Consider the following 13,541-nt stretch of genomic DNA (forward strand, 5'->3'; position numbering starts at 1 on the left):
AGACTTTGCAAGTAGATAAAATAATATAAACGGATTTACGTATCTGAAAAAAAAATTATGCTTTGAATTTTTAATTTTATTTATTTATTCATTTATTTTATTTTTATGCCCTGAACCCATTGAAAATGGGAAATCAGTTAATAATGGGTTTGTTATTTATTTATTTATTTTATTTTATCTATTTATTTATTTTTGCTTTTTATTTTATTTTATTTATTTATTTTTTTTTTTCTCTGGATGTGTTCAATATGGTAATGTAACTTAAATTGAATTCTTAGCTTTGTTTGCCCTAAGCTCCTCTCTAAATCGCCCCAAAGTACTACTATAATTTTTTTAAATGGAAATCATGCATCCATTTATTTGTAATCAACATACATGTAGTATGTACAATAGGCATTGATCTATCGCTTAGCTCACACTGCTACCAAAAGCTCAGCCGTTGGTACCTACTCGCTCGATTTCAGCGCATCGCAAAGTAACGAGTAACGAGTAACGAGTAGAGAGTAACGAGTAACGAGTAGAGAGTAACGAGTAACGAGTGTCGCCCATCTCTAGCTTAATAGTTAGCAACGCTCTCTTTCTTTCCGGCGATTTCTCGCTCAAGTGGCACGTGCTTTCTGTACCTGAAGTCGAATTTGAATTTAATCATTAACTTTATTTAATTAATTGAAGTACAACTTTGATCGAAAAAATGGATATTCCTGATGGTACGATTATGTCGGCTTTCGAAGTCATACAGACATCTGATGACCAAGAGATAATTGAGATTCTGGGCAGGTAAATTGCGGGCTGTGTATGTATGTAAGTATGCAAAGTGTCTGTCAAAACTCTGTGCTTTTGCCCGCAGCTCCAATAGAGACGGCCAGGATGGCGGGAATCAAGGAGATCATTCCAATAATTCCAATGATGTCGAGCTAGAGAGTAGCATGTTGCAACTACTACGCACCAAAGCCAAGAGCGTAGAGGTACGCCATGAACCTAGCCACAAATGCAGTCACGACTCGCTGCTGCTGCACTGAATTTGCGTTTCTTACTCGCTGCTTTTTCTTAGGAAATCTGCAGCGAATTCATCCAGCTGTGTGTATCCGATCCCGAGGCAGGGCTTTTCAAGTTCATGCAGTTCGTCTTGGAGACTAGCGACATTGACACGCCCGAAATGCAAAATAATCAAGTCAAATCTGGCATCTTCTTTAATGCGGCCAGTTCTCAGGAGAATGTAAGTGGATCACGTAGCGACTAGTTATATGTATGTACAACATGAATATCCCACTAAATATATCATTTCAATAAGAGTTTCAGTTCAGATCAAGGTAAACCTCAGCTGAGCGCAAATAATATTTCAGAAATCTGCCTAGACTCTAGAGTCAATCTATATTATTGGTATATTTTAAGACATTGTTACTTCTTGCATATGATTGAGAATTCAGCTGTATCCGCTGCGCATGCGCAGCTCGCACTCCCTTAGCATGGATGTGGGAAGCTACACTTAAACTTATCTAGACTCTAATATTAATCTTTGTATTAACTACCATTGAAGGTTTGTTCATTTTTAGTTCTCCAATCAGAGTATTGAGCTATGTCCGCTGCGCATGCGCATAATTCATGCAATTAATACAATTTAAATATTATTGGTATGTATATCAAACCCGTATATCAATTTGAAGGTGCATCGCTTTCCGGTGATGGTGCGCTCTTCGCACACCTTTAGCGTGGACGTTTCGAGCTTCTTGGAGCAGCTGCTGCACGCTGTCATCTGCACGTCCGTGGTCCTGCAGAGTCAGTTTATGCGGAAAATGGGTAACTTTCTGATTGTCGGCACCGAGTCGGACGTGGTGCCGTTGCGGCACACAAACACCCTGATTGGTAAGCGCTCTCGGTGGGCTGTTCTGTCTGAGGCTATAGCAGCGTCCACTTGCAGCCCTGAAGATGATGACCGCGCTGAACAACATGATAGCGCTGCAGAACGAGAGTCAGCGCAGACTCTGGGCGAATCTGCTCAAGAAGGTGTTCCTCAAGCGCAGACTCGATGTCGCAGCTGACATCCGATCGATGTGCGTAGCCGAGTGTGGCGTCTGGCTGGACAATTTTCCGCAGGGCTACATCAGTAACAAGCGCTTGATACATCTGTTCGAGGCGTTGGACGACGGCTCCATGAAGGTGGAGGAGGCCAGCCTGGATGCGATTGTGAAACTGGAGAAGAAGACGAAGCTGCGTGAGCAAATCGTTCAGGAGGGCTACAAGTCCCGGATGGCCCTGCTGAGCATCAGCCTGAGCACCCCCCACACTAAGCTGGTCGATAAGGCGATTCACCTGCTCGTGGCCTTTCAACGGGTCATGCCGGAGGTGATCGACAATGAAATGGTCCAGATAATTGAGCAGATGGCCTTTACCGCCAATCGAAACGTGGCTCAGGCGGCGGCCCAGCTGCTGCACGCTCGATTCATGGCGCAGCCCACCGCCAGCGCTCGCGTGCTCGCCATGGCTAGGCTCTTCGTCAAGTTCTTCAGGCACGAGCAGACCCCCTACCTGATCGACGCCTTCTACGGCATCGGCGACAGTTTGCTCGACTGGTCCACGATGGTGAAGATTCTGCTGGACCAGGAGGACTTGACGCACCAGGAGGCCACCGTGATCATTGAGATCATGGCGCTGAGTGTCAGGCAAGCAGTGACCGGAGATTCGCCATCTGGTCGGATCACCGACCCCTTGGCAAAGGTCGGAGCCAACGAGCTGGTAATAACCAGTATATTTCCGTCTCTGAACATGCTGCTGCACAAGTACCGCATGGACCCTTTGCAAATGAAATACCTGTTGGATCTGCCGCTGCACATGAGCTTCTCAAGCGAGCAGGTCGAGCTGTTGCTCGGTCAGATCAAGACGTTGGTTTTGAAGCATAACAACGTGGAGGTGATGCACTACTGCACCGCGGCGCTGCACCTTCTGTCCCAGAAGTACGAGAAGGTCGCCGCCCCCATCCTCAAAGAGCTGATGGAGCGAGCAGCGCTCATCTACTTGGAGACGGACAGCGCCTGGCAGCTCTCAGTGAGTAAAAAGCAAGTGTCGCGCATCAATGCGTGCAACCAGCGTCTGCTCGTCGCACTGCGCATCATCTCGGCGGTCTACCAGTACTGCGATATGAGTGAATTCCCGGTGATGAACTCCGTGCTGTTGAAACTGAAGCAAGCCGTCAAGGATAGGGACCCATCGGTGGGGACGCTCTCTGATGAGACGATAAGCATTTGCATAGAAATATGTTACGTGGGCATCAGCTGGAATCTGAAGCGTATCCAAGAGGCGGCCAGGGTCGGCGACCAGATCGATGGAGACTGCCTGGTGGTGGCCGAGCATCAGGACATCTTTTTCTTGGCCGCTATGTACATCATTAAGAATTCCAACGACGTGAACTTCAGCGGTGACGTAAGTACTCGATTCCCTTGTGCTGCGCAGCCAACAGACTCCTCCTCCTCGTCCTCCTCTCTCTGCACTCCAGGCCTTCGCATCCGCGTGTGAGCTGCTGGTGCTGTTCGCTGAGAATATGCGCCACAGCAAGAACCCTGCCCTGTGCGCGCTGGAGTACAGGCCGTCCGCCTATGAGCTGAAGATCCTGGAAAACTTTGCGATACAATACGTGTTTGGCGGGACCGCGGCAGCCGAGCTGGACAATGCCGTAGTAAGCAAGTTAGCCGGTCTGGTGCCACAGAAACGCCGCGTCCTGAGCGGCTTCTGCAAGCTCTGCATCAGCAACGTTGTGCCCGTGCTGAGTGCCGCCAATGTACTCCAGTACTATGAGCAGGTGAGCTCCCCGTCTCGGTCCTATCCTGCCCAACATTCATGCATGCATGTTGCTGCATGCATCATTTCTCCTTGCAGTTCTTTTCGTACTACGGGGATATTCTGTTCAGCACCTTGGAGCACTGCATGCTCATCAACACAGTTGACTTAAGCATGGTGCTGATGCACAGCCTCCTGCTGTTGTATAGGCGCATTATGGGTGCCTTTGACAGCCCCGTCCAGGCAAGCGACTCCCTTCAGTTTGGCAAGCTGATCAGCATGTCCAAAATGTTCAGCCATCTGTTCAGCTTCGATCCCGTCAAGACCCACCCGGCTGTGCTCATTTTGCACCGCGCCGGCATAGTCTACGCCACGGAAGGTACCGAGGACGCCTGGAACGCGCCCGAGAATCTGTTCTACTTGAAGGTCGTACGCCAGTTCGTGTACCTATTGCAGGCCGACGACATTACGGATATACTCGGCTTACTGGACAGCAGCCTCATCGGCAAACAGCCGAACACCAGCCCCGAGTGGGAGGCCCTGCACTACTATCGCGATTCCCTGGTAGCTGCCCACAATCAGAACCGACGCTAAGGCCCCCAACTATCGACGCATCGCCTTAACACAATAAATCGCATCAAGCGAATTCACATCATTTAATCAAACAAACTTTATAATCATATAATATTATCTATCGAAGATATTGCTGCTCTCTGCTAGAGCTTCTGAATAAACTAAATATTGAAGTCATCTTTTGATGTTCCAAAGATAAATACAAAGGAAACTTGAATTGACTTTTATCATGCATTTCTTGTCTTCAATTATCGTGTTGATATTCCCCATCTTTTATTATAGATAAACCATGAGAATATTTTAGCTGGAGTTACTTGCTGAATACATGTACATATATGTATATACAATATAGATATTCTTTTATATCTCCATGAGGATTTCTATGAGTATCCCAAGCAAGGCGACATTTTGCCTCTGTCTATAGAGTTTAGGCTCGTAGTAATTTATTTTTCTCCATAGGCAAGTTCAACGCTTTTGCTCTAGCCAATTCAGTTGCCTGCTCGGAACTCTCCTTACGAATTCTTCTGCTTGAATGTGGACTACAGCAGCTCAAGGAATTTCCTCAGCTTTAAGCGTTAGCCAGCTTTCGGTGAGGATGTTCCGGAAACCTCTATGAATGCGATCCGCAACTCTATCTGGTCTTGCGGCAAACACACTCGAGTTGCTTTTGTGATTCGCTCCGGCTGCTCACCTGGACGTGGTCGAGTCGCCCGTTGTTGTGTTCCCGGTGTAATTGTGCGTTGCGGCACGCGAAATTAAACAAGCCGTGTGGAGCAGTGGTGCCGGCGTTAGACAATGGGCCAGGTGCTGGTTGGGTGGTTGGGGCGTGTAGATAATGAAGCGCTCGCTGGCGGGAGGCAGCTGGAGGAGTTGGCACTGGCTCCAGGGCTCGCTAAATAACAATGGAATGGCAAGCGCAGAGCAGCAGCGGCGTCTGCCACGCAGCTCCTTCAGCTGCCGCCTAGCGGCTCTCCGGGGACGCCGCGAGGTGTCGCAAAAGTTTTTGCCTTTAGCACAGTCAGATTGTGTGAGAGGGGAATGGGGGATGGGCGGCACGGGCAGGGCAGGGGCGTCTATTGTTCCCCAAAGTGTTTTTATTTAGGCTGGGCTCGACTGGGCTAGGGCGTCCCGTCTTGGGGGCCTTTTCGCTTGCCTTTGGCGCACAGACATTTCGTTTGTTTTATTATCTTTTATTATTATCCGCCCGCTGTCTTTGTCTCGGCTGTTGTCCCTTCTGCGTGCACCCAGTGCTCGCTGCAGCTTGGCTCAGCCCCTCGCCCGCCGCCAAATTGGCCGTTAAGATGCTAAAGATGTGGATTTTGGTGATTTAGCAAGTTGGTCGCCTGCCACCCCCGCACCGGCCCAGCCCCCGCATCAGCCTTGGCCATAGTTTTGTCCGCCTAACGGGTTATTCCGGCCCACCAGAAATTTGCGGCGGAAATCGCGCTAATTCTGCCGCCTGATGCCACACAATAGCGGCCCACTTGGCTGCCCCATGTGACAGATTTGGGGCCAGATACGAGTGGGATAGGGTCGATCGAGGCAGCTCGTTATAAGTAAAATAGTTTTAAAAAAGTATTCATAATATACAAATAATAATTCATTTATTTACTATTATTATTATTATTATCGATTTCCTATTGAGAATTTGCATTTGGCATAAATTGCGCAATTTTGAGACAGTGCAATACGGTCACATTGTTTTGCAAATCTCTGCATAATTGTTGCCAAAATGTCAATTCAACTATTATTTGTTATTATATGGCCTAATTATTCGGCCCAAGCGCGAGTTCTGCTCGGATTTGAAGGAAATAATGCCCCAAACAGCTCCATGTGTGCTCAAAATGGGAGTCAATAAAATACCTCATTGGATAATGAACAAAATATGATTGAAAGTGTTTGTAATAATAATTCTAATAATCATTGCAGGAGTCAGGCATAATTATAATATTCATTTGATTTCATTTTCTTCCGCAGATTGAATTTCTTATTGACGCCGGAATACGGTCCCATTCATTTGTCCTTCCAATAGCAATAGTGTTGATAAGTGATCCTAAATGTCCCAATTGTGGCTACCATGACTCGCAGCTACTTGGCAATCCTAAAACTAAATGAGGTCCGCCACATTGCTCAACTCGTTCAGTTTAGCTTCAGAGCTTGCCGTGTAAAGACCTGTAAGTCTTACAATTTATTTATTTTTTTTTTTTTCAATTTCAATTTTTTTTCATTCGCCATTTTGTTTTTCATATTTTTTTTCTCTTTCTTTTTTTTCATTATTGTTTTTTGCACGTGATTTACGCTGGTAAAGTAATTGAAAAAGTGAAAAGAAACAAAAATAATAATAAAATGGACTCTGACAACGAGGATAACCAGGAGCGTCGCCCAGAGCACCCATCCAAGCGCATATGCGTGCGCGCAGAGGCGGCCGTGGACCAGATTGCCGAGCTGCGTGCTACCTTTGCCACAGAGGTGGAGGCGTTGAAGCATGGTCTGGCCAAAATCTCCATGGAAAAGGCCATGTTGCTGGCCTCCTCGGCCAGGGTGGAGGCCATGATCAATCAGATCAACACCGTCACGCCCAGCTTGATCAAGAGCGTTGATCTATTGATTCAGCAGAGCCAGCTGATTAGCGCCCAGGTGGGCCAGGGCATTCGACCCCTGAGTAATGGTACCATTGCCAAATTGGTAATGCTTCAGGTGCAGCTGTCCAAGAAGGAGCAGCTGGTGCAGGAGCTACGCGACAAGCTGGAGCTGCATGCGACCACCATCAATGAGCTGCAGGCGGCCTTCACCAAGGACACTGATGTCGAGGTCAAGGCGCGTCGCGAAATGGAGCGTACTGTGGACGCAATGCTGCTCTCCATTGACGCCAACATGACCTGTGCGATCTGCCTGTCCGACTGGAGCAAGGTCGGCGAGCATCGCGTCGTCTCGCTGCCCTGTGCCCATCTCTTTGGGGAGGAGTGCGCCTACGCCAGCCTGCTGGCCTACCAGCACTGCCCAATGTGCCGCAGCCCATGCACAACCGCCGACATCAAGCGCGTCTACAAGGATGTCGGAGAGCCCAACCGTACCTTTCCCAAGCTTTTCCTATAGGGCTGCATCCCAGCAAGCAACGATCGAAGTCGAGCTTCTAATGTATTTCATTTCAGAAAAACACCAACAACAATTTATGTATAACACTTGCGTGTGGCACGTGTGTGGCTTAGAAGCAAGCAGAAAAACAAGACAGAAGAAACTAAAAATTAACACATACACACACAAAAAATCAGCACACACACACACACACACACGCACACACAATAGACTAAAATCCATCTGCTCACACTGTCACACGCAAAAATCAGCACACAAAACACTAAAATTTAACTCTCACACACACACACACACACACACACACACACACACACACAAAACGAACGAATATGTAACTAATAAAGAAATGAAAAAATTCTAGAAATTCTTGCCTTCGCCATTGCAAACTCTCAGCAAATTCCAACAGATACACACATACATATACGTATATGTATGGATGTATAGCCACGTGCACACATACATACATACATATACATACATATGTATGTATATATATTGGCAGCTGCAGCTGCAGACACAGCTGCGCCAACTTGGCAAATCTATTTTTAGACTTTTGCCGTTGTCGATTTCTGTCCTCTGCTTTCTGCTTGTTCGTCTCTGCGGCCATCTTGTCTTTCCAGAAGTCTCTAGAAGTGAAGAGCAAAATGTAATGCAATAACTGCCATATTACATTATATTATAGACACATCAGTGTTGCCATTTGGCTTATTTTAAGCTAGATTTAGCATATTTTGAAATCAAAAAGCTTGGAAAATGAATGAAAAGCTTATAGCTTGAGATCTAGCTTATTTCAAATTTAATTTGGCTTATTATGGCTTTAAAAAATTTAGTACAAAACAATTTTTGATTACGATGTCATGGCAAATGTTGCTTTTATTATAAAGTACCTGAAAGGTACTTATCATTAATTAAATCATCAGAGAATTATGAGGAAGCAAATGATGAAATTGAATTGAAATAAAATTCAAATATCTATTAAAAATTATACACCAAGTGCTGTTTTTAGTTACTTTCTTTTTAAGATTATTTTATTTTAATTTTAGCTTATTCTAGCTTCTTTTTTTTCTTCAATCTAGCTCATGATGACTCTGAAAAACTAGCACCACCGCTACACATACAACAGTAGTAGAGCTAAAATGAATATTCTCTTTCACGTTTTAAGGATCTAAAATATTCAAATTGGAATTCGAATATCAATCAGAAGTGTTCATGTCTTGGCTGCAAGTGGTGACGGTATGAGCTAAGCATGCGAGTGCTCTGGCTGAAGCGAAGACGCACACCATGCGCAAGCGAAAGTGGGAACAGTAATGGAATATGTCTAGCAAATATACAAACCAAGTCCTTAGCGACTGTTTCGTTTCCACACACCTTTCCCAAGTGCTAATAGAAAACACTTGGCCACAAGCTTAGCAAGTACACAAACCAACTTCTGTATTATTATTAAATTTTCCTGTTTCATTTCCAATAGCTTTGCCAACTGAATTTAGACTTTAACCGTTGCTTAAGTCTTAGTTTCGAGCGAAATTTAAATTTTTCAGATCAATTATGTATACGAGTCAATAAATACTAGATAAATCACATCTGATGAAATATTTACAAGCAAAACTTGTTAGTATATAAAAACATAATGAAAAATATAATGAAATTTCAAATATGCCATATATTGTATGTGAATGAAAATAGTACATTCTGACATTCTTCATCTGCCCAATAAAGAATTTCACTCGAAACGTGAGAAAATAGAAAATACCCCCTTGCTGGAAATGGTTGAAATGCCTTTCTAATGACCTGCGTGGGCCACAGGAAATGCCCGTTGATCATTTCCTGGTGCAGCATCCGTTTTTCATTTCGTTTTCGGGATTACTCTCACAAATGCCTGCGAATTTCCGCTGGGGCAACAGCAGAACGGCTCACGCGCTGCATTCAAATTGTTTAAACAGTGTATGAATATCTAAAGACCTTGTTGCTATTGCTGTTGCTGTTGCTGTGACTTAATGATGAAAACAAAGCATGGCAAAGAAGCCCGCGGCACATTTTGCAATGCCAGCGTTTCCGTCGTGTCGCGCTCGTTTCTCGGCCAACGGAAACGCAATAGCCAAAATCGTCAGGTAATATCGATAACCAAAGTGTATCAAACGCTGCTGGCAGCCCATTTTGGCCTGCCCCACGCCGCCAACAGCGAACAGCAAACAGCGAACAGCGAACAGCCAAGAGTCGGCGGCTAATTGGCAGCCCCCAAATGCGGACACCTGTCGCATTCCAATGGCCCACGTCAAATGGGTGACGTTACGTTTTCGCTTTGTGAATGAAACTGGAAACTAGCCCCGGCGCTCCCTCCTCCCTGCCCGCTACCCCATTAACCCTTAACCCACTCGATAGCCGCATATTTGATAGAGGCAGGCACACCCAGTGGCCAGGGACGTCGCGATGTTGTTGCCAAAACGTTGCCGCCCATTAGCAATTCCACTCAATAGACACGTTCGTGGCGCTATTTTCGATACATCGATCAATTGGCAATCAAATATTACAGCAGCAACAAGCATATGGATTAATGGGCCCCTTTGGCGCCCGCAGCTGCTGCTGAGCATTGCACGTGGCTCGTTCTAGTATTTCCAATCGGGCTTCACTTCCTTCCGCTTCCGTTTATGCTGCTGCTGCTGCTGCTGCTGCTGCTGCTGCTGCTGTTCTCTTTTTTTTCTTTTTGATGTCCGACACTCGACGCTTTATCAGTTTCAAGTGCGCCGCCAAGTTGCAGCCGCATCTTGTGGCAGCTGCTGCGACAATGCAGTCGCCTCCGACGCCGCTGCCGCTGCCAACGACGACGACGACGGCGTGTCGCATGTTAAAAATACTCGAAATGAGTTTGGCATGTGCCACAATAGCTTAGCGCAGCTGAGACTGTATCGTTCCAGTTGCCGCATGCCGCATGCCGCATGCCGCATGCCACATGCCAATTGGCACTTGCTGTGCTACATGAACTGCCAGATGCTCTCACTTGAACCGTCTGAGCTGCAATTACTCTGCATATATATTTGAGAAAGTATTCAATATTCCGATTCCGTCTTATTCCAATTGGCAGCAGAGCTCTTGTCCAGTCTGGCCCATAGTAGTGCATATAAATAATGAATCAAGGAATGTATAAATGGCTATTCATATATGTATGTTTGTTATATATACCTTTGATAATGGAGAAAAAGATTAACAGGTTTAATTTCCCTTTGCTGATTTTCCCCCTGCCTGAAACTCTTTATGAAATTGCTTTGGAGCTATTCTATATATCGTATACTTTGATATATGTATATGACCTCAAAACTCGTCTTTCATGCTCCTAGTTGGCGTATTCAAAACATCTTACAACTATAGATGGAAGTTACCAAAGAGTATGTGTTCCAATTGTCAAATATCTATCGGAAGAACAGAGAGACGAACAATATAACGTATGCTACATAAACCCTATATACTACTATCACATCACGAGTGAGCATGAAAAGTGTGCGAAATTCGACTAAGTAAAAATGAACAAATATATAAATATGATATCAGAGATGATGTCTTTAAGTCAATATACATATATATACATATATACTCTTAGATATCAAAGCTTGTCCGTTTGCCTTATCCTAGCCCCATCGATTATAAACAAATAAGAAAAAAAAAAACATTAGCCTCATTCCTGTATATATCTTGAGTAAATTTTTAGTATATTAAGAGTTCTCTATAAATAAAGCGCAATAAATCTGATAAAGCTATAGTTATATAGCCAGATAAAGTGAATGATAAATAGGCGTACTTAAGCTATGTTTAGACTGTGAAGTCGAAGCAATTTGTAATATGCAAATCCAGTGGCCATAAACATTTATTTACCCATTAATGTTTGCCTAAGCCATGTTGCATGCACGATCGATCGCTAGTTTTATGGTCTATATAGTTCATACAGTTAGCAGCATAGATGATAGCGGCTGGCTAAGCGGCGACGACGAAGGCGACGGCGACGGCGACGGCAACTGCGGCTGTTCAATGTTTCGGTTTTGGTTTTCAGTTTTTTTTTTTGCTAATTTATGCCACGTCGCAGCTAATTAATTTCTGTTGGGCAGTCAAGACATGGGGGCAGCATTGGCGAACCTACACTAGCAACAGCAACAGCAACAGCAACAAACAAGAAAGTCTCCCAGCTCGTGCATGGAATTACCAATGGGTGTCGATTGTTGTTGTTGTTGTTGCTGTTGCTGTTGTTGCTGTTGTTGCTGTTGTTGTCTTCGGATTTTCATTAGAAATGTTTGCGCGTTTTTCAGTCGGCGCATCGCCATTTTATTTTTATATACATACATATACACATATGTATGTATGTACATACTTATTTTTTGCCTTGGTCAAACTAAACGCGCGCTTTGATGTGCCAACAGCAACAACAACAACAACTGCAGCAACAACAGCAACATTGTTGTTGCCTTAACAAGCATTTAATTGTGCAACTGTTGTAGCAACATTAATAAATTCAGAGGCGTTCGTCGTTTGCTATTTCCATTTTCAATGTTAATCGTCAAATGCGAAACGCAAACTGCAAAATGCAAATTTCACAAATGCACACAGCAGCAACAACAACAACAGCAGCAACAACAACAGCAACAACAACAACCGCAATTTTGTCAGCTTTGCCAAACATAGGGGTAGTCGATTGGCTAGTTAAGTCCTAGAGCTAGGGTGTGCGGGGAGGGGCGATGGCGGGGGATAGGGTTAGGGCAAGTCCCTAACCATTTCCATTCGCATTTCCATTACTACTTCCATTTTCGTTTTCATTTCCATTGAAAGACGTTTCCTGCCTTGCACGCACCCATTCGAACAGTCCCCACGGTCGGTCGATCGGTCGATCGGTCGGCCAGTCTACCCGCCTTTCTGTCAGTCCAAAAAACAACATGCATATTGTTGCAATATGTAGACATATATATGTAAGTGTGTATGTGTTTAGTGTTGTGTGGGAGCGTGGCACAAGATCGCTCAGACATTCTGGTGCCGTATAGAAGAAAAAGAGGGATAAGTAGAGAGGGCAAGAGATGGAGAGACATAGAGAGAGAGACGTATTACTGAAAGGCTAAAGAGACAGACAGCGAGAGGGGCTCAGAGGAAAAGCTATAAAAGGCAGAGGGAGAGGGAGAGACAGACAGAGAGAGAGAGAGAGAAGCAAGGAGAGACGGAGAAACAAGAGAGAGATAGTGATGTAGAGTAGAATAGAGTACGATTTATTACATATTTATAAATGTATGCATATACATATGTATAGAAAGAGAGAGAAATAATACAGAAAGAGAGAGACAGAGAGAGAGAGAGACATAAATATAGAGATAATCTGAAATATATACATATATTAAGCGAGAAAGAGAGAGAGAAGACAAAGAAAGTAGTGCATAGAGTAGGAGAGAGGAAGAGAGAGTGAGAAAATATAGAGAGAGATAAACTGAACTATAAACAGATATTGAGAAAAGAGAGAAAGTAAGAGGAGAACCTAGAAGACCGACCTCTTATTTGAAGCTGTATATATTCGTTTCTTATAAGAAAACAAAAAGCTCTTCGAATATACAACTACAGATCAAGGTGTGATGAGAAATCAAATACATACAGTAGACCTTATGACTATGTGTAGATGAAAGTACATATTGAACTTTATTGAATTTGGTTGATATCCAAATTAAGTAAGTATTCTATGTATATACTATGTATAATTGTTATTCATGACTTTGAATGGTACAACATATATATAATTCGAATATATCGAACATATCGAACATTCACCTTGAGCAAAGGAAATCACCCATGGGATTTTCCATGGAAATATTAACAATTTGTGTTTATTTTCATTAAGAGTTCATTCGAATTATCCATAGATATAGGCATGTATGTATATCGTTAATACATCTGGAATCAATCGACAGTTCGCCAAGTCCATAAATCTCATTCAATATACATATAGAAATAAATTGAAACACAATTACTTTCGCTGGAATAAAATTAGACACGTTTCAGCAACACGCCATAAATATCGATCCGAAAGATTCTCGATTCCCGATTCTCCAACTTGAGGGTGGCCTTCGCCTGCCTTACTCCCG

The 13,541-nt window shown here is 44.2% G+C and overlaps 2 protein-coding genes across 2 annotated transcripts; both read left to right on the top strand.

The window, feature by feature from the left end:
* Positions 1-691: 691 nt before the first annotated feature.
* Positions 692-4,537, top strand: LOC108655842 (cohesin subunit SA-2). Its single transcript, XM_089263571.1, has 7 exons — positions 692-777; positions 857-965; positions 1,052-1,216; positions 1,665-1,863; positions 1,919-3,417; positions 3,491-3,793; positions 3,871-4,537. The coding sequence occupies exons 1-7, from the start codon at positions 692-694 to the stop codon at positions 4,363-4,365; spliced, it is 2,856 nt and encodes a 951-aa protein (XP_089119697.1). The 3' UTR covers positions 4,366-4,537.
* Positions 4,538-6,477: 1,940 nt separating this feature from the next.
* LOC108655841 (uncharacterized) lies at positions 6,478-7,804 on the top strand. Its single transcript, XM_018107663.2, has 2 exons — positions 6,478-6,518; positions 6,653-7,804. Exon 2 carries the CDS (start codon positions 6,691-6,693, stop codon positions 7,438-7,440), a length of 750 nt encoding a protein of 249 aa, XP_017963152.1. The 5' UTR covers positions 6,478-6,518; positions 6,653-6,690; the 3' UTR covers positions 7,441-7,804.
* The last annotated feature ends 5,737 nt before the right edge of the window (positions 7,805-13,541 follow it).

Source organism: Drosophila navojoa, chromosome X, assembly GCF_054131105.1.
Source record: "Drosophila navojoa isolate 15081-1374.11 chromosome X, UAZ_NAV_1.0, whole genome shotgun sequence".
NCBI classification, from domain to species: domain Eukaryota; kingdom Metazoa; phylum Arthropoda; class Insecta; order Diptera; family Drosophilidae; genus Drosophila; species Drosophila navojoa.

Coding starts and splice junctions, on each gene's coding strand:
- LOC108655841 (XM_018107663.2), top strand. CDS start 6,691: ATGGACTCTGACAACGAGGATAACCAGGAGCGTCGCCCAGAGCACCCA.
- LOC108655842 (XM_089263571.1), top strand. CDS start 692: ATGGATATTCCTGATGGTACGATTATGTCGGCTTTCGAAGTCATACAG. Junction 1,217..1,664: donor CGGCCAGTTCTCAGGAGAAT/GTAAGTGGATCA, acceptor ATCAATTTGAAG/GTGCATCGCTTTCCGGTGAT. Junction 3,418..3,490: donor ACGTGAACTTCAGCGGTGAC/GTAAGTACTCGA, acceptor TCTGCACTCCAG/GCCTTCGCATCCGCGTGTGA.